Source organism: Oryzias latipes, chromosome 19, assembly GCF_053564925.1.
Source record: "Oryzias latipes strain Hd-rR chromosome 19, Olatipes_Hd-rR_3.1".
In the NCBI taxonomy this organism is placed as follows: domain Eukaryota; kingdom Metazoa; phylum Chordata; class Actinopteri; order Beloniformes; family Adrianichthyidae; genus Oryzias; species Oryzias latipes.
The window spans coordinates 3,141,861-3,164,209 of record NC_136255.1 but is presented as its reverse complement, the minus strand read 5'-3'; the positions used below and the strand labels follow the sequence as shown (position 1 = coordinate 3,164,209).

The 22,349-nt window shown below is 42.7% G+C and overlaps 4 protein-coding genes across 4 annotated transcripts; 2 read left to right on the top strand and 2 right to left on the bottom strand.

The window, feature by feature from the left end:
• Positions 1 to 121: 121 nt before the first annotated feature.
• Positions 122 to 1,044, top strand: LOC101155232 (DELTA-stichotoxin-Hcr4a). Its single transcript, XM_004080723.5, has 3 exons — positions 122 to 237; positions 314 to 425; positions 498 to 1,044. The coding sequence occupies exons 2-3, from the start codon at positions 322 to 324 to the stop codon at positions 946 to 948; spliced, it is 555 nt and encodes a 184-aa protein (XP_004080771.1). The 5' UTR covers positions 122 to 237; positions 314 to 321; the 3' UTR covers positions 949 to 1,044.
• Positions 1,045 to 3,876: 2,832 nt separating this feature from the next.
• Positions 3,877 to 6,630, bottom strand: LOC101164931 (endonuclease domain-containing 1 protein). Its single transcript, XM_004080764.4, has 2 exons — positions 6,283 to 6,630; positions 3,877 to 4,798 (listed from the first exon to the last, which is right to left on the bottom strand). The coding sequence occupies exons 1-2, from the start codon at positions 6,556 to 6,558 to the stop codon at positions 4,178 to 4,180; spliced, it is 897 nt and encodes a 298-aa protein (XP_004080812.1). The 5' UTR covers positions 6,559 to 6,630; the 3' UTR covers positions 3,877 to 4,177.
• A 1,560-nt stretch (positions 6,631 to 8,190) lies between these two features.
• On the top strand, positions 8,191 to 12,633 carry LOC101165182 (UDP-glucuronosyltransferase 2B15). The gene is made up of 2 exons (XM_023949523.2): positions 8,191 to 8,351; positions 10,407 to 12,633. Exons 1-2 carry the CDS (start codon positions 8,302 to 8,304, stop codon positions 12,013 to 12,015), a joined length of 1,659 nt encoding a protein of 552 aa, XP_023805291.1. The 5' UTR covers positions 8,191 to 8,301; the 3' UTR covers positions 12,016 to 12,633.
• A 3,359-nt stretch (positions 12,634 to 15,992) lies between these two features.
• LOC101155470 (receptor activity-modifying protein 1) lies at positions 15,993 to 22,349 on the bottom strand. Its single transcript, XM_004080724.5, has 5 exons — positions 22,190 to 22,349; positions 21,975 to 22,067; positions 18,536 to 18,646; positions 18,281 to 18,440; positions 15,993 to 16,752 (listed from the first exon to the last, which is right to left on the bottom strand). The coding sequence occupies exons 1-5, from the start codon at positions 22,224 to 22,226 to the stop codon at positions 16,521 to 16,523; spliced, it is 633 nt and encodes a 210-aa protein (XP_004080772.1). The 5' UTR covers positions 22,227 to 22,349; the 3' UTR covers positions 15,993 to 16,520.

Genomic DNA, 22,349 nt, shown 5'->3' with positions numbered 1-22,349 from the left:
GTAACATCCGAACACTGACAAACAATTGAAACTCGACAATCTGGCTTTGGTTTTGGCAAAGATAAGCAACACAAGAAAGTGGTCATGTGACCACACCCTTTTCCCACAGGCATCTGCTCCAAGACTCCAGGTTGAGGAGGGGAGTGGCAGGCAGCTGTTGAGGGAGGAGCCTGAAGTTGTCTATCAGGCGTAAAGTCTGGATTGCATGAGTCTGTGACACAGCCGAGATCCAGACAGGTAAGCCGCTTTGTTTCTGCATTTTGCAACAGCAGACGGTCCATTCCCGCTCCAATATGCAGCTCAACATTTCCAGGCGACACCATGAGCGAGACAGCAGAAAGTGTGGCTGCCAGCCTGAAGAGCAGAAGGAACGTCACCATAGAGATCACCAACCTGTCCAACAACCACTGCCTGATCAACCCCAAGTAAGAGCGAACCGAGCACGCTGACATTTCTTCCACTGTTATGAGGACATGAAGAACTTCTTGTTATATAAGGGTTTACCTGGAGAGTGGCAGCTGTCACAGCCCCCCCCAGCCCACCGTGCGCCCGGAGAAGACGGAGGTGTGCAACTTTGGCAAGACCAGCTCCAAAGCCACGGGAGCGGTGGGCGTCCTGACCTACGAGCTGTTCGAGCGGCACAGCAACAAAGCCCAAGAGACAATGGCTTTAATGTTCTCTGTGCCGTACGACTACAACGTGTACAAGAACTGGTTCGGGGTGGGAATCTACCAACAAGGCAAGGAGTGCAACAAGAGTCTGTACGAGGAGATGTACTACAACAAGGAGCAGCAAGGCTTCGTGCGCGAAGAAGCCAAAGGCAGCGGCCTCACCTTCCATGGCAACAGGCTGGAGATCAAAGCCACCATGTCCCCCATGGGCAAAGCCATCATGAAGGTGGAGGTGTGGGACAAAGTCTTCCCTCCCATGGAACAGATGTCCTCCTGAGGTGTCGGTTCCTGTTTGTCCACCACCGCTGCTCCTGTGCAGTTTAAGTGTTTTGCTGTTCTAAAACCTGTTAAATAAAATCCAGTGCGAACGAAACACCAGCTTATATGTTTCACTTCTGCACCTACAGCAACACAAGATAGGCAGGTAAAAACATTTGTAGAAGAAGCTTTTAACTGCAAGATTGATTTACTTTCTAGAGCTGAGCAGGTGTGATTGCAAAGAAAAAACATTCAGCTTTGATGGAGCTCAAATCCTCTGAAAATATTTCCCATTTTTGGCATGCTAGGACTGAGAATGTTTTTTTCTTCTTCTTCTTCTCTAAAACACATTACAAAAAGTAATTTTTAAAATAATTACATATAATCAAGTGGCTGGATAGCTCCGGCAACCCCATGACACCGAAAGGAGGAGCTGTGCTGTCATTCTAATCCTGGGATGGATGCACATTTGTTGCACATGTGCACCACCCTGTGGCATCCCATATGAACAGGCGGTGCACACTATGTACACGGCACAGGACTCTCTTCAGTCAGAGAGTGGCTCCCAGAAAGCTGCATTAGATGTTGTTTAGGATATTTTTTCAAGTATTTCAGTGAATATGAAGAAATAATGGAAAGCAGCTGGATTTCAGTACTGCAAAGCAGATTAAACTAGCCCTTGTGCTATCTTAGATGACCCCTCCTTCCATTGAGGTGTTCTCCCTACCATGACAAAGGTGGATAAAGGTGGAAAGATTTCATGTAATCCATGGACACCAGTGAAGATCACAAATCATTGAAGAAAAAAGGTTCAGAGCACTGTCTAGTGGGTCTAGATGACCCAACTCCCAACGTTAATGTGGAGGCATGTTAACGCTGGGAGTGGGGTCATCTTGACCCTACAAGGCAGCACAAGGGTTAAATGAGTTTTAGAGGAACTCTGAAGAAGATATTTTTGTCAAAAACAACCTTAAATAGGTTTTATCGGTGGAAGGATCACAGTTCCTAAAACTGGAGCTCCCCGGAGTTTCCTGAAGTTCCCACAGCGGTGATCGAGTCCCCATTTGACTAAGAATGTTGGGAATGCTGGTGAAGTCCAGCAGGGGGCCGCAGATCCAGCTCTAATCAGCCCCCTCGAAAGCAGAGTGGACTCTAGTCTGACCCCAGAGGCCCCCACAGACCTGTGCTGTCCTCATAATAATAATAATGGATTAGATTTATCTGCGCTTTTCCAGACGCTCAAAGCGCTTACATTGTGTCCATTATTCATTCACTCCTCATTCATACTTGGTGATGGTAAGCTATGGTTGTAGCCACAGCTGCCCTGGGGCAGACTGACAGAGGCGTGGCTGCCATTTCGCGCCTACGGCCCCTCTGACCATCACCGGGACATTCATGCACATTCACGCACCAGTGGAGCCACACTGGAGGCAAGGAGGGTGAAGTGTCTTGCCCAAGGACACAACAACATTTTGGCTGGTGGGAGCGGGGATCGAACCGCCAACCCTTTGATCATTGGACAACCCGCTCAACCACCTGGGTTAGAAGGAGCTGCATTTCCAGAAGAAAATGCTGGGTTGATGCTATATTGCTGAATGAAAATGAAACTTATCCCTTGTTCTATCTTAGATGACCCCTCCTTCCACTGACGTGTTCTCCCTACCATGACAAAGGTAGATAAAGGTGGAAAGATTTCATGTAATCCATGGACACCAGTGAAGATCACAAATCATTGAAGAAAAAAGGTTCAGAGCACTGTCTAGTGGGTCTAGATGACCCAACACCCAATGTTAAAGTGCCTAGGATAGCACAAGGGTTACGGGGTAATAATTGGCAGAAAACAATAAATAAAGAAAGAAATGATCAGAATTGATCATAAAAAGATATTTTTGTAAAAAATGCCAGAGCCGGGTATCGAACCAGCGAGCTTCAGCACCAAGGATCCCCCATGTATTTCAATGGAAACGGAAATCCTGGAATATCTTGAAAAGTTCAAGGAATTGAAAGACCAAAAGTCACAGCTGGAAAAAGATGAAAGAGATGAACATTTGAATAGTTGAATGGTTGAAATAGATACAAAAATTGTAGAAGGAGTTAAGCGCCAAAAAATGGAGGAAAATACTAGAATAAAGACAGAGAAACAGGAAAACAAAGGGTTGAAGGATTTATAGTTTTCAGCCAATAAAGTATTTAACATGTTTCCAGAGACACACGTGCACAGTCAGCAGAACCCAAAACACCACAGGCAGCTTTTTGTGCTCTCTTCACATCACTTGTGAACATGCTCACACTCATTTCAGTATCATTCTGAAGTTTGAAAGCAAAAGCAAGGAGGCGTACAGTTCAAATCCTGATGTCTGACATCAAGATTCTGTTTCGCCGAGTGGGTAATTCCTGTTCTGCTTTCCCACTCATGCCTGATTTTTGTGCAGTTTGGCTGGAGACACGTCAGATGGGAAGATGTGCCTGAGATCAAACTTCAGCCACGTGCAGAGATTCAACCTCAAGACCCTGAGACTTAGGCAGAATCTGAACCCCCCACCCCACGGCGTCCCCCTACCCCTACATTTATCCCTCCAAGCGGAGTGTCTTCAGATTCTGACGTTAATACCCATCAACGACGTCACAAATAGTTGCCTCCACGTCAGCGCGCAGCTACAACACAATGCAACATTGGTTTCATAACTTTAAAAAGTCTTAAAAAAATCCTTACTTACATTTAAATGGAAACGTCTGTGCGTCAGAGCACCCCCAGCTGAAGAAATGCGTTTGTCCTCCACGCCACAAGTGCAGCGCGGATCACCTTACCGCATAGCCAACCCTAAGTCGCACCGTAAAGACACGAAGCTCCAAATGCCCCTGCAGTTGGAGCAACACGGAGAAGCCAGGGGGGGACGGGATGAATTCCAATTCAGCTCGGAAGTTTAGAACTTGAGAATAAAGTGAATTTGTTTCTTCTCATTTTTATTTAATCTCTGGAATTTGCTGTGAGCTAAAAAATATAAAAGTTCTCTTTACAACTTTTTTGCACTGTGAATACAGAAACAAGAACTGCCTGTTACCATGCCCCCCCCCCCCTCCAGGACAAGTTGCTTAAAGTAGTTTCCTGAATATTTGTGACAAGAAATATTCATTTTAACTACAAGTCTCAGGAAGTGACTTGGAAATTGCAGCCAAAGACTTGTCACTCGACTTGGACTCATCTGTGTCCAAAAACTCCTAGAAAACTCCTCCTAGTATTTTCCAAATCAGTCTGATGTGGTGCACTGTTCATAGAAAACTTGGATGACGGTGTTGAATCTGTCTTTCAGGTACATTTCAAGCGTTTCCAGAGGCATCGCTCTCACATCGTACCCTCTGAACTGTTTCTTTGCTGTCTTGTTGACCGGAACAATCTCCTCGGTGCTGTTGGGGTCGTTGCGTCCGACGGCTGCAAACGTGGGAAAGTGAGTTTTCAGATGATCGGGAAGACCTGTGTTGTACTTTGGACAGCAATATGCAGACCACATGTATTCTGGCACAGCCACCCGATGGTTTTTGAGCCAGTGCTCATCGCTGCGGTACGGGATGACACCGGTCACTACGTAGGCCGGTCCGAGACAGTAAGCCGCTAGGGTCTGGTTGACTGTCTGCTCCAGATCCTCCCAGGGGCCGCGGTTGGACCCGCTCTTCTGAGGAACCACGTTGGTGAGGGTGAAGGTGGAGGAGCGGCCCTCGTGGGTGTGATGGTGCAGGCTGGGGTTCAAATGGCCGCGGGTGTAGCTGGAGTTGATGTAGTCCGGGTTCACTGCCTGGCTCTCCACCACGTTCTGGTCCAAAGGCCCGGGTGGAAAGGGGATCATGTTTCCATTAGCTTCTGGGTGGGCCAACTGTTAGTGCGGGACATCGACAAAATAATGATAAATTAATGTTGGGATTGCAGCAATAGTGATTTATTGAAACAAGGATTCACATCATAATCTGCGGTTGATGATCCGATTCATAATTGATATCACTTCATGTTGAACGATCAGATCCACCGACCTAAAATGGATCCAGGACCTAAACATACAGTATCTCAGTCCAAATGAGATTTTCCAATAATATTTATAATCAATTAGAAGTGATTCTATAACGGTAATGGTTCATTTGATTTGATCCGAACACCAACTTGCCTTGGATCGATCTGGTTGGATTGTAAAAATATAAATCAATTCACAGATAAAGTCGTCACACTCCTAGCTGATACCATTAGCAGCATTCATTCTTTTGCTTTTTTGAGCTTGAATTAAATAAAAGGATAAAATCTAAAGACATTCCCTGAGCTTAACAGCAAACATGATTAGATGTGTATAAAATTCAAATTTTAAATTTCTTCTGAAATCCCTTTTGTTTAGTCCAAAAAATGTTTTATATCACTAGTGATTTAAACAAAAAAAGGTGAAACTTTTGTTAGCAAAACCAGCAATTCTTACCAAAGAAGAGTAAAATAAATATATGCTTACTAAAAATCAAGAATGTCTAATAAATAAATTACTTATAGGATTCAATAAAGGGATTTAACATTCTATTAAGTGAAAATTTGTTTTTAAACCTGGCTCTATCAAATTATGCTTCTGCTTCTAATGTTGTCATACAGTTCTTTAGAAAATCTGCTCTCATGTGACACAATACCGTCAGCAGCTCTTTATTGATCCCTTTTCAATTGTTGGTCTTTCAATGTTTTTGCAGCATGAAGTGAAGTGAGACACAAAATACCAAAAGCATGATTTTAAAACTCATTAAAAAAAATAAAATGCATCAGAGAAAGTATATTTCTATTCTTGTATTTGGTTCTAACTGAGCATTTTCAGTTGCTGGCCCCCAGATGTGGAACAATATTCCTCCATGAAACCAACACAGTTTTAACTAATACCATAGTCAGTGGTGACATCTCATTTTTTTAAAGACTTTTTATTGTCCTTTCAGTTATCTTTTTTACTCTTTGTTTCATTTTGTTGTTGTTTTTAGTTCTTCTTCTGGATTTTCTCCTAATTTTTCGTTTTTTCGTTTTATTCCAACACTCTTTGATGGCGTTGTGAAGTGCTAAATGAAGCAAAGATCCTTCATTTGTCAGGCCTTCAATGCTTCAAAGATTTTTTTGTATTTCACCCAAACCTCCCATAAAAAAGTCCTTGCTGAGGACTAGACTGAAACACTGACATTGCAGATTTCTTGACTTTGTGCAGAGTTGGCAGATCTTGAATAAACGGAAAACTATTTCTGCTTTACTGCGACTCATTTGCTTTTTTATGTTTCTATTTAGTCAAAGCCACTTAGACAAAAATATTTACGTAGACGAGAAAAAGCCTGATCTTGGGTCAAACACTCTCACCTGAGGCTCAAACTTCCAGGTAGACGAAGGCCTCTTTCCTGTAGGCGCTGAGTACGTGTAGGCAGAGAACCATGGAGAGCGGCGAGGTCGACTGTACAATGTGGCAAACTGGTAGCGGTTGTTGTAACGCTGGCAGATCGGTGTCCCTGCTAAACCTTTTGGAGGCCAGGAGCTGTAGAAAAACTCCAGACATGGAGCGAAGTCGCCCACATCGGCGACGCCGGGGCAGCAGCAGAAGACGAAGGCCAGGGTGAGGAGAAAAAACGGCCGCAACATTTTCACCAAATGGCGCTCCGTCTCCAGGACAGAGTGTGCCGAGTCTTGACTCCAAACCGTCTGAGTTGTTAGTTTCACATTGACACATGACTTTGTCTCAAAAGCAGAAGTGGTTTTTGCATGGGTTCATGGATGCTGTACAGGAAGTGAATGTACTCGGCCTTTCGTGGCGTGGTGAGTGCAAGCATCCCCCGTTAAACAGAGAGGCACACCGGGTTGTTATCAGAGTTTATTCTAACTAGATTTATGTGTTTAATGGACAAGTTGATGATTATTCAAAACAGATAAACCTTTTTCTTACTCGGCCAAGATGGCTGTTTTAGTACTACTACTTTCTTAATTTCAGGTGATTTGGTCCAATTATACTATACTGTACTTTTTATTTTTACTGCAGTGGGTGTGGTTTTTAGGACCTCGATGTACACCCAGTCGCCTGGTTGCACTCTGTGGACAGAAAGAATCCGATGGCAGCAAATTAGCATCGGAGACCTCCTTTTGGTTTATCATTCTTATCATTCTGCTAATGTTTGTTCTTCATCAGGTTTTTGTAGGTCTGTGGCTACTAGAGGTCACCTATAGGGCCGTCCATAGACTATTTCAAAGGGTTTCATTCATAGTTTTACCAGAAATAGGCACTTTGGCCATGGCCTTCCTGTTGTTTTCATGCATTTTTTGAGTCTGTTTTGTACTGTTCCATTTGTGCCTTCCACTAGTCCTGCACTTTGGGGGTGGTATGGACAGTCTTTTTTAGGCTGGCGTCATTCCTCCTGTCGACACTTGGCGTAAATAAGGATTTTTGGAGTATAGGTTTGTCTTACAGTTTATACATTTGTTCTTCAGTTATTTCTGTTCTTTTCTTTCTTGCAGTGGAGCTGAACTTGTAACTTGTCAGTTGCTTCCAGGCAACTGACAATCTAGTGTCTGGCAAAACCAGACACTAGATGAATAAAATTTAATTGAATTGATTTCAGTTGATTGATTGGGTCTAAGAGGTCTCATTGCACAAAGATCCAATGCAACTATGAGCAACCAACTGAGCTTAGACTGGATGCTGATAAATGCTGAAGAGCTTCCAACCTGCTTCAGGATGTTCACCGGTTATTTTCGTCGCTTTAAAACGTGCAACAAAAGCAAAACAGGAGAAGAATCTGACAATCTACATGCACAAATGTTAGAATCAACACACATGCCAACTCCAGAGAATTCGTGACTCAAGTTTCTCCAAAAGCCTGTTTGAACAGCATCACACCTTTGGTACAAATAAAACTGCTGCTATTTTAGCAGTTATAGCCTTTAGAAATTTGCAAGAAGTACAACATACAAGTCAGACATTTCTGCTGATCGATAACAATGAATCAACTAAGAATAAGGCAAAAGATCACATTCATAACATAAGCAAATAGGTTTTTTGGAAAATGAGCAGCATCTTTAAAGAAATTAACAAGTGTGTGTCTTTGAAAGAAGAAGATTCCATAACTGTCTTGACTTTGGTTTTTGTCAGTATATGGAGCTGGCTGACAGAGATGTCAGGAACGGTTCTGGTAAAACATTCTGCTATCCAAATGTTTTTGGGGCCCTCACAAAAGCAGGGGGTGGAGCGCGGTGGTCAGATGTTTATCCTTCCCCTTCCCTCCAGACTGCACACATGTAACTGAAGTCCACTCCTCACACACCCCTCCCAAGTTTTCTTATGCAACTGTAATCAGGGTTTAACTTCTGCTGAACAAGAGCACCAAACTGTTCATGCAAAGAGAGCGGAGGCTGTGTTTTTCCCACCCTGCGAGGACTTTAAGGTAGGTAGGAACTTTTACTGCCGCTCAATACCAGACAGATACACACAGCACTTTAGAGTTATAGGAGAAAATGAAAAGGGATGTGTTTTTCTAATCATCAGGCATGCAGACACAATCCAGGGTGTTTTAGGTGCATTCCTCTGGACTTTCATTTGTTGAGCAACACTGTGTACGATGAGAGCAGAGTTAATGATCGGCTAAATCATGCATAAGGCTCTGTCCAGCTCCTGACATTCTGACAACATGCAGAAACAAATTCCTGTCAAGGGAGAAGCTGTTTCTAAAATCCTCTTTGCAGGAAATCTGTTTTGAATGAGTTTAGTTGTAAATGTGTCCGGCGTGGAGGCGAGACTGAAGCCCAGCTGAGAGAGGAAGTCACGTGGAGCTGCTGTATGGAAGCAGATGAGAAAGATGTGGAAAAAGTACAGAAGAGGGATAATAAACTAGAATGACAACCGTGCTGTCTTAGACATTAATCATAGCTCAAACATAAACTCAAATGGAGAGACGAGTGTGTTATGAGCAGCTCTGGTTTCTCTGCAGTTTCAGCAGGTGACCTTTGAGCGAGCAGATTGCTGCATGACTGTCTTTAGTTCTTTGTTTAGGGGCAGTTTCCTGTTTCTCTAATGCCCCGCTGCATGGCAAAACTCCCCCCTCACAATCTGAACTGAGGATTTAACTGGTGCTTTTGTGATGAAAGAATCATTTTTAGTTCTGTTTTCAGTTGATCATACGGGGTTTAGCAAACTAGCAATGTTAGACCAGGTTAATGTTGTCCCAGTTTTGTTACTAAGCTCTCTTATGGCAGTGAAGTCCATGGTTATCCAGGTTCACCAGGGGCAGGGATTTCTGATAATCTGGTACCTTTGAAAATGGTCCAGTCCTATTCATGCACTGACCAGGAAATGCAGAATGCTGACCTTAAAGTGACATTAAATGCACCTCCTTGCAACTCCACATCTGCCTCCAGACAAGCTTCCACCTTTTCCTCTTTGTGAGGGTAAACAAAGCTCTTTTAACCCTGGAGAATCCAAGAACGGCAATTAACTACAGCCAAAAAAAAAAATAGTACAAAATAAAATTTGGGGAAAAAAGTATAAATAAATAAAGTGTGGAAAATTTTGCCCCATGGATTCTGCAGGGTGACGGGATGAACTCGCTCATTGGTAACTCTTCCTGTAGCCCGTAGAGATCCAGAGATGAATAACCCTCAAGAGCCCCTTCATGGTCCAGAGTCCCAAGCATTTCCTTACCTTTTAATAGTAATTTAATATTTACATTGCACATTAATGAACATTTAAAACCAAATGTAAATATGTCAGATTTTAGCCACAAGCTCATTTCCATCTGCCGTCCCCTGACAGGTCGATGTTATTAAAGAAATAAAACAGATTTGAAGAAGAAATAACACGATATTTAATAGAAGTTCAAGACAATTTTCAAAATACAAATATAAATACAGAAATAAACTAAACGACATATTTTAAAAATCAGTCTTTTTAGTGCAGACATGGTCCTGGTGATGTGATGTTTGAAACTTCAGAAGCCACTGTTTCAATTGTTTAGTTTAAAGATGACAAAACTTTCTCCTATTTTATTAGCAATTGTTCCATAAAGTTGAACCCTTGTAAGACAATGTATGTTTAACGCCGCCTTAGGCTGCAGCCACACCAGCGCTGTTCCAGTTACGGCTGGTTTCAGTCGCCTTCTGTGAGGAATTTTGGACATTTTTACTGCTTTTCTTTGAGGGGGCACAGCGGTTAGCACTCTGGAAGATTGATTCTTTGAGTCTAATGTTAAATAATCCCAAATCAGCTGGGAGGGACAACAAGACATCTGTCTTGAAGTTTGTGTTCTACTTCTCTTCCTGACTCCTCCCCTGTGGATCCTCTAAACGCTTAACTTTTTCCAGATGTTTGAGCCTCTGCTCCCTTTAAACTAAATTAGTTTAGAAATGATTGATTTAATCAGGCCCCTGAATGCACATTTTCAAAGACAAGGCCATTTCTGCAAAGCAAACCGTTGTTCCAACAGAGTTCTCTCTGTTTTTCCTAGTAAACCGATGGGGACCGTCACCGGAGCGTTTCTCGTTTTCCTGCTGTGTGTGCACCTCCCAGCTGGACCCACCGTTCAAGCTGGAAGGATCCTGGTGTTCCCGGTGGACGGCAGCCACTGGCTCAACATGAACCTGCTCATTCAGAGCCTTCACGCCAAAGGTCACGAGGTCACCGTGGTCCGCACTGCCACCAGCTGGTATGTGAAAGAAAACGCCCCTCATTACCGCTCCATCACCGTCAGTCTACCGGAAGCTATTTCCATAGAAGAAGAGGACTTCTTTGTAACGTTTTTGGTCAAGATGCTTGAGATTAGGAGGCAGGGTGGGTCTGTGATGGGCTTTGTGAATTTCTACTGGGAGATGCTCACAGCGCTGTCAAACATCCACCGGCAGGCCAGCATGATGGCTGTGGAGATATTTGAGAACCGAACTCTGCTGCAGAGCATCCAGGACTCTCAGTTTGACGTGGTTCTCGTGGACCCCGGGATACCTGTGGGGGTTGTGGTGGCTCACCAACTGAAGCTGCCGACCGTTTTCAATGTCAGATGGATCACCAGTGGGGAGGGTCATTTTGTGGTGGCCCCCTCTCCCACGTCGTACGTTCCGATTTCTGGCCACGCCGTCACTGACAAGATGACATTTTTGGAAAGGACCAAAAACACTTTTTTTTACTTCTTCAACACGTGCATAGACAAGCTGATTGTATGTCCTCACTATGACGCGTTAGTGGAAAGGTACTTTGGGCGGAATGTGAGCTTCAATCACCTTCTACAAGGGGCCGACTTCTGGCTCATGCGGGTGGACTTTGTCTTTGAGTTCCCGCGGCCGACCATGCCCAACGTCGCTTACATCGGTGGATTTCAGTGTAAGCCGTCTAAGCCTTTACCGTCAGAGCTGGAGGACTTTGTCCAAAGTTCAGGAGAGCACGGCTTCATCCTCATGTCTCTAGGGACACTAGTTAAAGGGCTTCCTCATGAAATCACCTCCGAAATAGCCGCTGCTTTTGCACAACTTCCACAGAAGGTGATATGGAGACATGTCGGGGAACGGCCCAACAACTTGGGCAACAACACCCTCCTGGTGAAGTGGATGCCGCAGAACGACCTGTTAGGTCACCCCAAAGTGAAAGCCTTTGTTGCTCATTGTGGTACTAATGGCATCTATGAGTCCATCTACCACGGCGTGCCCATCGTAGGCATCCCCCTGCTGTTTGACCAGTTTGAGAACGTTTTGCGACTGGAAGCGCGAGGTGCAGCGAAGGGCGTCGATGCAGCCAAGCTGGACCGCCAGAGCTTCCTGGAAGCGCTGCAACAGGTTCTCAACAACCCGTCCTACAGAAACAACATGAGGCGTCTGTCGTCCCTCCATCGGGATCAGCCCATGCATCCTCTGGACACCGCCGTCTACTGGGTCGAGTACGTCATGCGGCACAAGGGAGCTGCGCATTTACGAACAGAGTCCTACAAGATGCCCTGGTATTCCTATCATTCTGTGGATGTTATTTCCCTTTTATTCGCAATCGTGTCGATGCTCATAGCTGCTGTGGTTGGGTTCATGCGGTTCCTGTGTCTCAGGATGTGCAGGAGGAGGAAACCAAAGCAGGAGTGAGTCCGTCTGTAATCTTTTTCAAATGAACTGTTAAACATAGTGGGAGGAGCCTGGAAACACAACGCCCCACCCCCCACAGCCCAAGATGTTATCGACCATTTGTTTCTCCAGAAATCCCAGCCTGTGATGGAGGCTTCTGGCTTCAAAAATATCTTCTTTTCTGGAAAAATCCACCAATGCATGTTTAATCTGGAATGCCGTCTGTAACTGAAAAAAAAAAAAGAAATGAAAATGGTTTCCTGTTTGATTATCTTAAAGTGTCTTTACAGTTATTACGTAGTCATCAGCAAACTTTGTGTTATTTAACAAATGAGATATTTTCAAAAGGTGCCTGATTTGTGTGGTGACATAATAAACTGCAGACCTTTTAGTGATGCTGAAACACATTTGACAGCATAGCTGGAGCTTTTGGATTCTTGTATGTTTGACTCGATTGCAGGTGAGTGAAAGAGCTCAAACACATATGCGCTGTGTTGAACATGTATTCGTAGATGTCTGGCTGTCTGCACATCTGGGAGCGTTTTGGACTCCACACAAACTTAAAAAATAGTTTGTTTTTTACAAAAGCCAACTTTAGAGTCATCTGAACAACTTTAAATAAAGAACTTCCTGTTTTCAGAGTGTTATCTCACTGCTTTGCTGGACTGCAGAGCGTCAGCTCTCGTCTTTTCTTTGTTTACACAACTTCAGTACAATATAAAATGTGACTTAAATACAGCATAAAAAGCTTGATTTTAATCACTTCTTTAGGGTCGACCATGTTTGTTCAAACTGCATCATAGAAGCTGTAAATTGCAATTCCGACGTTTAAAATTAAATTAAATCAAAAAGCGCAAATATGGTCCACAGCAGTTCTAGCTAGTAAACAGGTGATTCTGTAAATTACTTTATTTTTACACCGTAGCATTTGTCAAAATGCTGTATGATTACACTAAAACTTGTTTGCTTTTTTTCAGATAGAAACACCAGAGACAGGCACTGATGTGTTGTTTTGAGCTAAAACTGGTTTTATATCAGACAAAGTGTTTCAAAAAATCTGCTTTGTCTGCACGGGAAAAGTCCCACAGAAACTCCGTTTGGTTGGCTGCCTCACCAATGGGGGTCAGTCTTCCCCACCTGCCCTCCTTCCTCTTACAACCACTTATTAGGGTGATGAGGAGGGGGGTACAATCATTAAGCCTCCTTGCTCCTTGGGGGGCCTTGGGGCAGTCCTGCCCGCCCTGGTCCAGGTGTCTGGCGGCGGGCTGATTCCCTCTATTTGTTTTACCATGCCGTGTCAGAGGGGGGAGGGGGGGTCTTGGTGTGGGGATGGCCGGGCTCTCTCTCTCTCTTTTTGCATCCCATCATCCACCTCAGCAGAACACAATCACCACCTGAACACAGGTGTCAGCTCACCTTTACACAACAGGATGTGTGACAGAAGGAAAGGCTTCACACGTGTTGGTTTGTGTGCATGTGTGTGTGTAGCTGTAGTTGTGGTGGGTTCATGTTCACATGATTGTATGTGAACTTTTTTGGAGCCAACAGGTATGATTGTTACACTTGAGTATGTGTCTGGACAGGCCCCGCCCCCTTTTGACTAACATCTACACCAGACAGTAATGGTGATAATCCTCCAGCATCTGGTTGCTTTATGATCCTATGCCCCCCCCCCCCCCCCCACCACCCCCTCTGTAATCCTCCTCCAGATTTCCTTATCTCCTCTTCTCCCCCGTTCTTCTGTGCCCTTACCCCCCGTCTCCAGCATCCCTCCCTTCTTCCTTCTTCTTCTTTTCTGTCCGGTACAACGAACAAAAGGAGGCAAATGTAATAAATATAAATAAATAAAGTTGAGCCTGAATGACAAAAGGGGTTTATACAAATACACATCTAGTGTGTAAGAAGACCCACAACCCCTTTTGTATCTGTATAATGTGCCCAACACGAGGCTTCCAGATCCTATCTGTCTCTCAGCTGTTGGACAAGTTAAAAAAACATTTTGAGAGGCGATGCTCGTTTTGTCCACTAGATGGCAACATTTTCCGGTACTAAAAGCTCTTTGCTGCAACGTCAAGTCTTAATGGAGTTCTTAATAAAATTACAATTTAGAAATGAAAATGGAAAACATTACTTTAGAGTATATACATTTAAAAATCAAAAACTACTTAGGTTTGATTTTAATAGAAAATATCCAAAATGTTTAACAATAAAGGTTTTTGTTTGAACGACTGAATTCCAATGGAAGTTAATTCCACCTGCCTAACAGCCCAGAAAGACGTATCCAGTAGCCAGAAGAAAAAGACTGGGATTTCCCCGCTGGGGGGCTTGACCTCAGGAAGCTGCACTGATCTGCTCACATCAAGCAGCTTCGGATCCACAAAACCGCATGAAAACCAAGACGTTTGAGGTGGAATTGAAAGTGTTTGATGCCTTCAGGCTGTAAACGTTTCATTTGTTCGACAACCTCCTTTTAACATCAAGAGCTGAAATGAGCTTCTGTGGTTTTCAGAAAAGAAAGTGGATTTTTGGAGTAAATCTTGAAAATTGTTTAGGTGTGAAGGACACAAACCAAGGTTTAACATGTAAAAAAATAAATAAAAGGAGTTTTTTGAAAGAGAAGACTCGTATTTTTGATTTATTATGTGTTGTCTGAATACTCATAAATACAACAGAACAGGCTGCAACATATTTTCTTTTCTCCACTGCTGGAAGTTATTTAAAGTCTTGAGACTGTAACGTTGAACTGTAATTGCAGACCTGTTTTAAAGTGTTTAATGATAAAAAAGAAGACATTTTGGAAAAAAAAAAACGTAAAGAATGTGGTTTCTATGCAGCCTTTTTTTTTATATTAAAGCATTAAAGCATCAATTATCAAGTTCCTTTTTTTTCCTATAAAGATTCCAAACAGAATCCTGGACTAATAAATCTAAATATGCATCCCATTTGTCTTCACTGACTAATGAGAAAAGCCTCTCATCCTTTATTTTTCTGTAAAGTTTGATTCTAAATGTTTTTAATTGACAAAATAATAAGAAATGAACGAGGAAAGCTTGAGTTCCTGTGCCAACAGGTCAGAAGGTCGTTTTACTTGAGGAAATTGTATTAATCATTAAAAAAGTTACATATGCGCTGTGCAGGAATATTACATATTTACTTTTGTATTAAGTTATTTATTACCTTCTGTCTGACAGCTTCCGTCCATGTGTATAAAACTTAAGCTGGGAATTAGCAGAAATTATTCTCAAAATGACAATAATTTTCCATACTTTTCTTATTGTTAGTTATTCATGAAGCAGATGGCGGTAACTGCTGCAGCTTCAGGACAGCTTTTTCAGCCAGCTGGTTGAATTAAAGCAGACTTTTTAACCATCAGCTTTCCTTTGACGACGTTTGCAGCGATCAGAGCATCATCAGTGTGTGGACCGAAGATGCAGAGCAGCAGTGAGACGTTCTGCAGAACCCGCACGCCGACGTGAGCTCTTGCAGCTCGCTGAGGGCACGCCGACCTTTCATCAAGAGGAAACGTCAAGTCTCTGATGTTCCAACACGCCTCCATGGCTTTAAAACATGACTGAGACGTCTACCCTCAAACAGAAAGAAATAAACATCAAGCGTTTTTTTTGAAAGTGCTTTTAATTGAAGTAGGTTAATTTATGTGAATGGGTGAGTTTCAGATGAAATTACGATGACTCAACTTGAGCTAATTACTAGAAAGTTTGCATAAACATTTCAAGACACAGATTGCTGTCTCTAACTGTTCTGTCTCATCTGCTATGATTCCATCCATCAGAATATCATTTCAGAAATGCACTGACTTCCTGCACGGAAGTTACAGTGAGAGCAGGATACTAAAATCAGGTGTTCCAACATTTGTCATCATAGTTTGTGTTCCTGTTTTAGCTCAGCAGCTGCAGATTAAGAGGAAAAGAAAACGATGAATGTCCTGCTGAGACTTCAAGAGAAAACACTGAAAAAGCATCGCCTCATCATTGCCCCTGTTTGCTCTTTACTGGAACTTTTATTTGGTGTTTGTGCACAAAACCACACTTTTTTAAAAAAATTCCACCTTTTTTAGAGCAACAGATGAAGGTTAGTGGTGAACTCAGTAACAGAGTCAGAAACTAGACTCCGCTGCTTGTTTTTGAGTTTTAAACTCCTGTGAACTCCAGGAACATTTAAGCCCAAATGTCATCAAGAGTCAGTCTACGAGTTTCCAGTGATGGAGACGCTCAATCTGCTGCTGTTTTTTTGTAATGTGCCAAGAAAAAAGGCTGAGAGATCTTTTTTTTTCCTTTCACTTGCAGAAATTGAAAAGAATTTGTTGGTTTAAATAATATCAAACTTTCACATTGAAGTGACTTTAGGAATGTAAAGGTTTGTGCTGATGCTCATATAAAATGTTCAAAAGCAGACCTGCAGACAGAAAATCTCTCTGCTTTAAAGGGAAGCAGTGGAAAATGTTTGACACGACAAAAACACCACTTTTGTAACTGTGTGGTTGTTTGACATCTTCTCCGTTCGGGGCTCTAGCTTCTGCGAATGACCAGACAAACCAGGACGGGGATGAGGCTCACGGGGACGATGGTGAGGGCGAGCACCACGCTCTGAGGGGCGTCTTCAAACTGCCGCTCCTCACTGCAGTTGTGGAAGTAGGTGGAGTGGATGACCAGGAAGAGGTCTTGAACGTCGGCGTTTGGAAAGTAGCAGCCGACCAAGTTGGTCACCATCTCCACGCAGAGAGTCAAGTCATTGTAGGGTCTGCAGCAGCACAAGAGAACATGAGGAAATCAGGAAACTGGAAGGGACTTTCAAAGAGAACCTAAAAGGTTTTGTGTTATTTGCTTGATTTACTCCAATAATAATAAAAGAATTCAAAGAGGAGAACGTTTCTCAACACAGCTCATTTTAACAGGACAACAACATTTTGTCCTCACAAAGGTTGAGGTCTTTGTGACCCCTTTTTTTTTGCCTCAAGTAAAATAAACTAGAAGGAGCTGCATTTCCAGAAGAAAATCCAGGGTTGAATGCTTTATTGCTGAATGAAAATGAAACTGAAAGGGTCATAATTGGCTAATGAATTAATTAATAGATAAATAAGTGATTGAAGTTAACCATAAATAAAATGAAAACAGCAAAATAACAAAAAGATGTGTCTGTGAAAAATGCCAGAGCCGGGTATCGAACCAGCGAGCTTCTGCACCACGGATTCCCAAATGGATTTCAATGGAGGCAGAAATCCTGGGAATCCTGGAATATCTGGAAAAGTTCAAGGATTTGAAGGACCAAAAGAGCTGAACATTTGAATAGTTGAATGGTTAAAATAGCTGAAAAATTGTAGACAGAGTTAAGCGGCAAAAAATGGTGGAAGATACTAGAATAAAGAAAGCGAAACAGGAAAAGAATCTTTGGGGGACAAAAAAATTCTGATGGAACCTTTTTTTTTTTTATCCAAGACTATTTCAAAGTTTAGTGCTGACAACCTCTATGGAGTTTTCCGTCTGCGAACTGATTAATTCTCAGGAATGTGTCCCTTTAGCGAAGAAAAGTTCCTTTTGAATCGGTGCAGGAGTCTCTGCATGGCTGCAGCACAAAGATAAGGCAGACCTAAGCAAACAAGCGCGCAGGAACCCGACGCCGCTGCAGCTGCAGCGGACATTTTCCTGTTGAGGCCCTCTCACAGTAAATTCTGTGCTGGGATGTGGGCCCCTCCCACAGCAGCACCTGCGGATGTGGGAGGGGCCCACAGCCGCAGGTGCTTATCAGAAACAAAAAAAAAGTAAGAAATGTCAAAGAACGCAAAATTCCTTACCGAACAATATTTTCACCATCTCTCACCAAAATGATTCAAAAGATCCGCCCTTTACTCAAACCCTGTTAGCATTTTCACTTGTTTTGTTTGTCATTTGGGAGACAACAATCTATGTTTAAAAGAGTCTTTTTTTAATCTGCAAGATCAATTCATGTAATCTGTCAAAGTCTGATCTTGAATTTAGAAGAAGTCTTGTTTTCACACAGCATGAATGTCAGTCATGTTGTTTAGTTGGTTGAAGGCTATAAAGTATTCAACCATTGTTTTCCTTTCATTGTTTATCTATTATTTATTGCCAATTCTGACCATTTAAGTTTCATTTTCATCCAGCAATATAGCATTCAACCCTGCATTTTCTTCTGGCAATGCAGCTTTTACTGTCAAATGGAACAGTTGGGGGAACACAATTGGGCTGTTTTCAGGGGATTTGGAGACGTTAATGTGGAAATGCAGACGTAAAGCTGGAGAAGAGTTTACCCGATAATGTTTTCTAGGACACACCAGTCGTCTGCACTGATGGTCTGCATGTCCATATGAAAACGGTCAGCACAGAAGGATTTTGTGGCGTGAGTCAGCTGTGTTCTGTCACACCGAGTTGTTGAGAAATCTGGAGCAAACTCCTGATCCTGAAATCTCTCTGGAAGACAAAGAGAAAACGGTGAGACTCGAGAGTCGTCGCTGCACATCTGTGCTCGTGCCTGAAAGTGAAACCAGAAAATCGTTCTTACTCACCATCGTCCTCCGTGACCACCGTGGATGTTTGGTTGTTTTGAAGTTGATCCTCAAATATTGTCATATCCTCTTTAGACGCATCTGAGGTGGCGTTGATAGTTTTCATTGTACCTGCAGGTCAGACATATTTCCCTGCAGTCAGCTTTGTTGAATCAGAGAACAAACGCAGCTGAAAGACATAATTCTTTCTGCTGGGAGTAAGAATCATGTCATGGTTTGAGTTTCTTTAGTATTGGTTTTTGCTTTCCGTTTTGGTCTCTGTCATGTTTGAGTTCTGTTCCCTGTTTTATTTTGAAAGGTTTCCTGTCTTGTGATGTTCTTGAGTTTTACTTCCTCTGTCCAAATCTGCCCTGATCATGTTCACCTGTGTCTTGTCATTCCTGTTTGTATTTAAGTCTTGTCTCTGCCTTCCTCTTGTGCTGGTCCATTAACGTCTTTTCCCTGACTCCCTTCAGCCATGTTCATGTTTTGCTCTCAGTAAGTTTTGTTTTGTTACCCTGCTCTGCAGCGCCTTTTGTTAAGATTTAACCCCTTGCCCCGGAACCGTGTGCCTCCCACCTCTGCATTCTGGGTACTTCCTGCTCGCCTGCCCCTCCCAACTTGACAAATCAAACCTAACACTTTAATGAATTAATACCATAACATTTTATTTGAAGAAAAAGAGGAAATTTGTATTTTTTCAAATGTCTTCTATTGTCTTATATGACATATGTATAATTTTATTAATCAATGAGCCAAAGCCCCATGATGTCACAGGCGTTTGACATTTCAGCTGCTGCACCAGCAACCCATCCCAGACGTATTAGCGAGGCGTCTCGTCTCATCCAGGTGCATTGTGGGTGAGAGAAGCCCTCGATCCGTCCCAGGACAACCCGTTACGGTTTAATTATCTATTTAACCCTGTGGACCTGCATGCATGTTTTAAGTGTGAATTGATTTCACTTCTGATTTTCACAGCATTTTCATGGGGGGGGGGGGTTACAGCACATACCTCAAGGTCCCTATTTATTTATTTTTAAAATATATAGTCCATACCTAACACTTTAAACACTTCAAATCAGCTGTTTTTAAAGACGTCACACGCCACCGTCTGATGACGACCCTGACGAAGGCGGAAGGCATTCCGCCGAAACATGTCGGTAGGTTTTACACAAAACAAACCCAGTGTCTGATAAAAAATAATTTAACTGCTTTATATAGTCCATAAGTACGACGGAGTTTTAGGGCCACGGTGAGGAAAAAAAATTCTGGCCAACATGACGAGATTAAAGTCGTCATGTCGACTTTAATCTCGTCATGACGAGAAAAAACTCGACACAAAGTTTCGAGAAAAAACTCGTCGTGTCGAGATAAAAGTCGAAATAAAGTTTCGAGATTAAAGTCGCAATGTTGCGCGAGAGCAGTGAAGCTGAGTCTTTCAGGAGTATTCAGTGTTATGGCTAATGTTAGTGAGCTAGTGGCTTTGTATTTAAGAGTTTACGACAGAGTTTTATGGCCACAAAAAAATTAATTTTATTAGGAGATAAAAACTCGTAAATTTACGGGAAAAAAGTCATAGATTAACAAGGAGAAAACCCCGAAGTTGTCTGTTTATCGGAGCCTATCTTGAAGATGAAAGATGTAGAGCCTTTTGTGAAGCTTTATTTTCGGATTATAGGTTTAAAACAAAGAGATTCTGAACCTTTTGGCGACTCAAAATCAGATTATTGTTAGTGGAGCCGTCTTTCCGGGTATTTGTAAAATAAGGAGCTCAGAGACACGTTTGGGTGCAGAGGACCGCTGCAGCCTTTATTCTCCTTTTCATTCACATAACCTGAAGTTCATCTGTCACATTGCGTCACGAATCTGTCATCCGATCACCAATGCGGAAGTAAACAGTGTTACATACGCCCCCTCCTGCAGATGAAGCGACCCGTTTGATCATTAAAAAACAAAGATGAATGAAAATAGTCTGTTATATTAGCATTACAACGTTGAAAAAGGCAAAAAGTGCTTCTCCTCCTCAGACGGAAGCATCACACAAACATAGAGATCTGGTCTTTGGAGGGGGAAGAAAGGATTCAAGCAAACAGCTGCAGGGATACCCGATGCCGGCTTCATCATTGGGCTGCAGAGATCCTGCAAACCAACCATCAATAAATAAAACTTTAATAACTTGTAAATCAAACAAATGAGCTTCCAGACATTTGGAACGTTATCAATAAACATTCAGGTCACCTGTTCAACTACGTTTAGTCGGTCTGATCTGCTGCTCCACGGCGTTCACCTGCTTCTCTGCATTCTCCCTTCCACAATAATCTCGTAAATTTACGAGTTTTTTTCTCTCTCGCGCGCAACATTGCGACTTTAATCTCGAAACTTTATTTCGACTTTCATCTCGACAAGACGAGTTTTTTCTCGAAACTTTGTGTCGAGTTTTTTCTCGTCATGACGAGATTAAAGTCGACATGACGACTTTAATCTCGCCACGTTGGCCAGAATTTTTTTTCCTCACCGTGGCCCTAAAACTCCGTCGTACATAAGTGTTTCTTTTTATGGATTAAACTAAGTAAAACTAAGGCTTTGCACTATTTGTGTTTTCGCTTAACTAAAAACAAGTTTTAATGTTGACAGTCATTGTAAGACATCGACTAAAGCAAAGAAATGTCGTCCGCTTTATGACTTCCTGCAGTGGTTACAAAGAAAGTGACCTAAAAGTAGCTCAGGAATCATGTCATGCATTACAATTCTCAAAGAACAACATTGTGAGGGGAGGGACAGCTCTGGAATAACAACAGCAGGTCTGCATTGCAGTTTAGAAGAAACTTGCACTGATTGACATCATTCCTCCATCTCTTCCTTGTTTTCCACACGGACTTCCTGTTTGCTTTTCCTGTTTATAAGAACTGATGTGATGTCGCTGCTGCAGAAAGTCGATGAGACTCCGGCGCTGCGGCGCGAGGCTTGGATTCTGGGTGTTTCTGGTACACACTCATTATGGGAAATGAGTCATGTTTTCTGTCTCGTGACCGCACAACTACTTTTCAGAGATAAAAGCCTGCTGACGCTCTGAACTTTTCTGTATTCTGCCTAAACCGCAGAGAAAATCTCGGTTCCCTCAAGGATTAATGCCAATGTTTGAATATTATGGAACCTTTGAAAGCTGTGAAATTCACAATACAATGAAGACCAAATAAATGAATTTAAAGAGATATTTATAGTATTCTAATAAATAAAGGTGACAGTCTGTCGGGGCTGCTTCTGATTTCAAACACCATCAGAGGTGTTTCATCCACACACATTTGGAAAAAACACTGAGCAGGTGCACACATTAGAAGACAAGTTACAGAAGTGATAAAAAAAAGGACCCATGAAATATTTGCACTCACACTTAATCTAAATCTATGGATCAGGTTTGGAGCCAATCACATCAACGGTTTGTTTCGTCTGGTGAACTTACTGTTTCCGTTTGTGAACGCAGCCAATGCTTGGTTCCTCACCACTTTTCCCAAATATTCCTTTGTGGTGTTTGCTTGTTGGAAAGCCGCACTCCCTGCACACACACACACACACACACACAGGTCCGATGTGTTGCTAACAGCGCATCCACATCCATGGACTAGAAATCCCAGTCGTGGAAACAGCAAGAAGCAAGGAATAAATGTAAAGACTCACCAAGAGCAAGAGCAACCAGGAGTACGTAGAAGACCATGGTACAGCGGGAACCTCTGAGGCTGATCTGGGTCCTGAGGGACCATTCTGAGACTTAACAAAGCCAAAGTGACTGAGAAAGAAGCCCAGCCCTCCTTATCTGAGCCCTGATGAGCGCCAATGT

What these genes read in the sequence shown, in the direction of transcription:
- LOC101155232 (XM_004080723.5), top strand. Translation starts at nt 322, where the DNA reads ATGAGCGAGACAGCAGAAAGTGTGGCTGCCAGCCTGAAGAGCAGAAGG. An exon ending in CACTGCCTGATCAACCCCAA is followed by an intron (nt 426 to 497) that starts GTAAGAGCGAAC and finishes TTGTTATATAAG; the next exon opens with GGTTTACCTGGAGAGTGGCA.
- LOC101164931 (XM_004080764.4), bottom strand. Translation starts at nt 6,558, where the DNA reads ATGTTGCGGCCGTTTTTTCTCCTCACCCTGGCCTTCGTCTTCTGCTGC. An exon ending in CCTGGAAGTTTGAGCCTCAG is followed by an intron (nt 4,799 to 6,282) that starts GTGAGAGTGTTT and finishes CCGCACTAACAG; the next exon opens with TTGGCCCACCCAGAAGCTAA.
- LOC101165182 (XM_023949523.2), top strand. Translation starts at nt 8,302, where the DNA reads ATGCAAAGAGAGCGGAGGCTGTGTTTTTCCCACCCTGCGAGGACTTTA. An exon ending in CACCCTGCGAGGACTTTAAG is followed by an intron (nt 8,352 to 10,406) that starts GTAGGTAGGAAC and finishes TGTTTTTCCTAG; the next exon opens with TAAACCGATGGGGACCGTCA.
- LOC101155470 (XM_004080724.5), bottom strand. Translation starts at nt 22,226, where the DNA reads ATGGTCTTCTACGTACTCCTGGTTGCTCTTGCTCTTG. An exon ending in CCTGGTTGCTCTTGCTCTTG is followed by an intron (nt 22,068 to 22,189) that starts GTGAGTCTTTAC and finishes GTGTGTGTGCAG; the next exon opens with GGAGTGCGGCTTTCCAACAA. An exon ending in GTCCTAGAAAACATTATCGG is followed by an intron (nt 16,753 to 18,280) that starts GTAAACTCTTCT and finishes GTGCTGCTGCAG; the next exon opens with ACCCTACAATGACTTGACTC.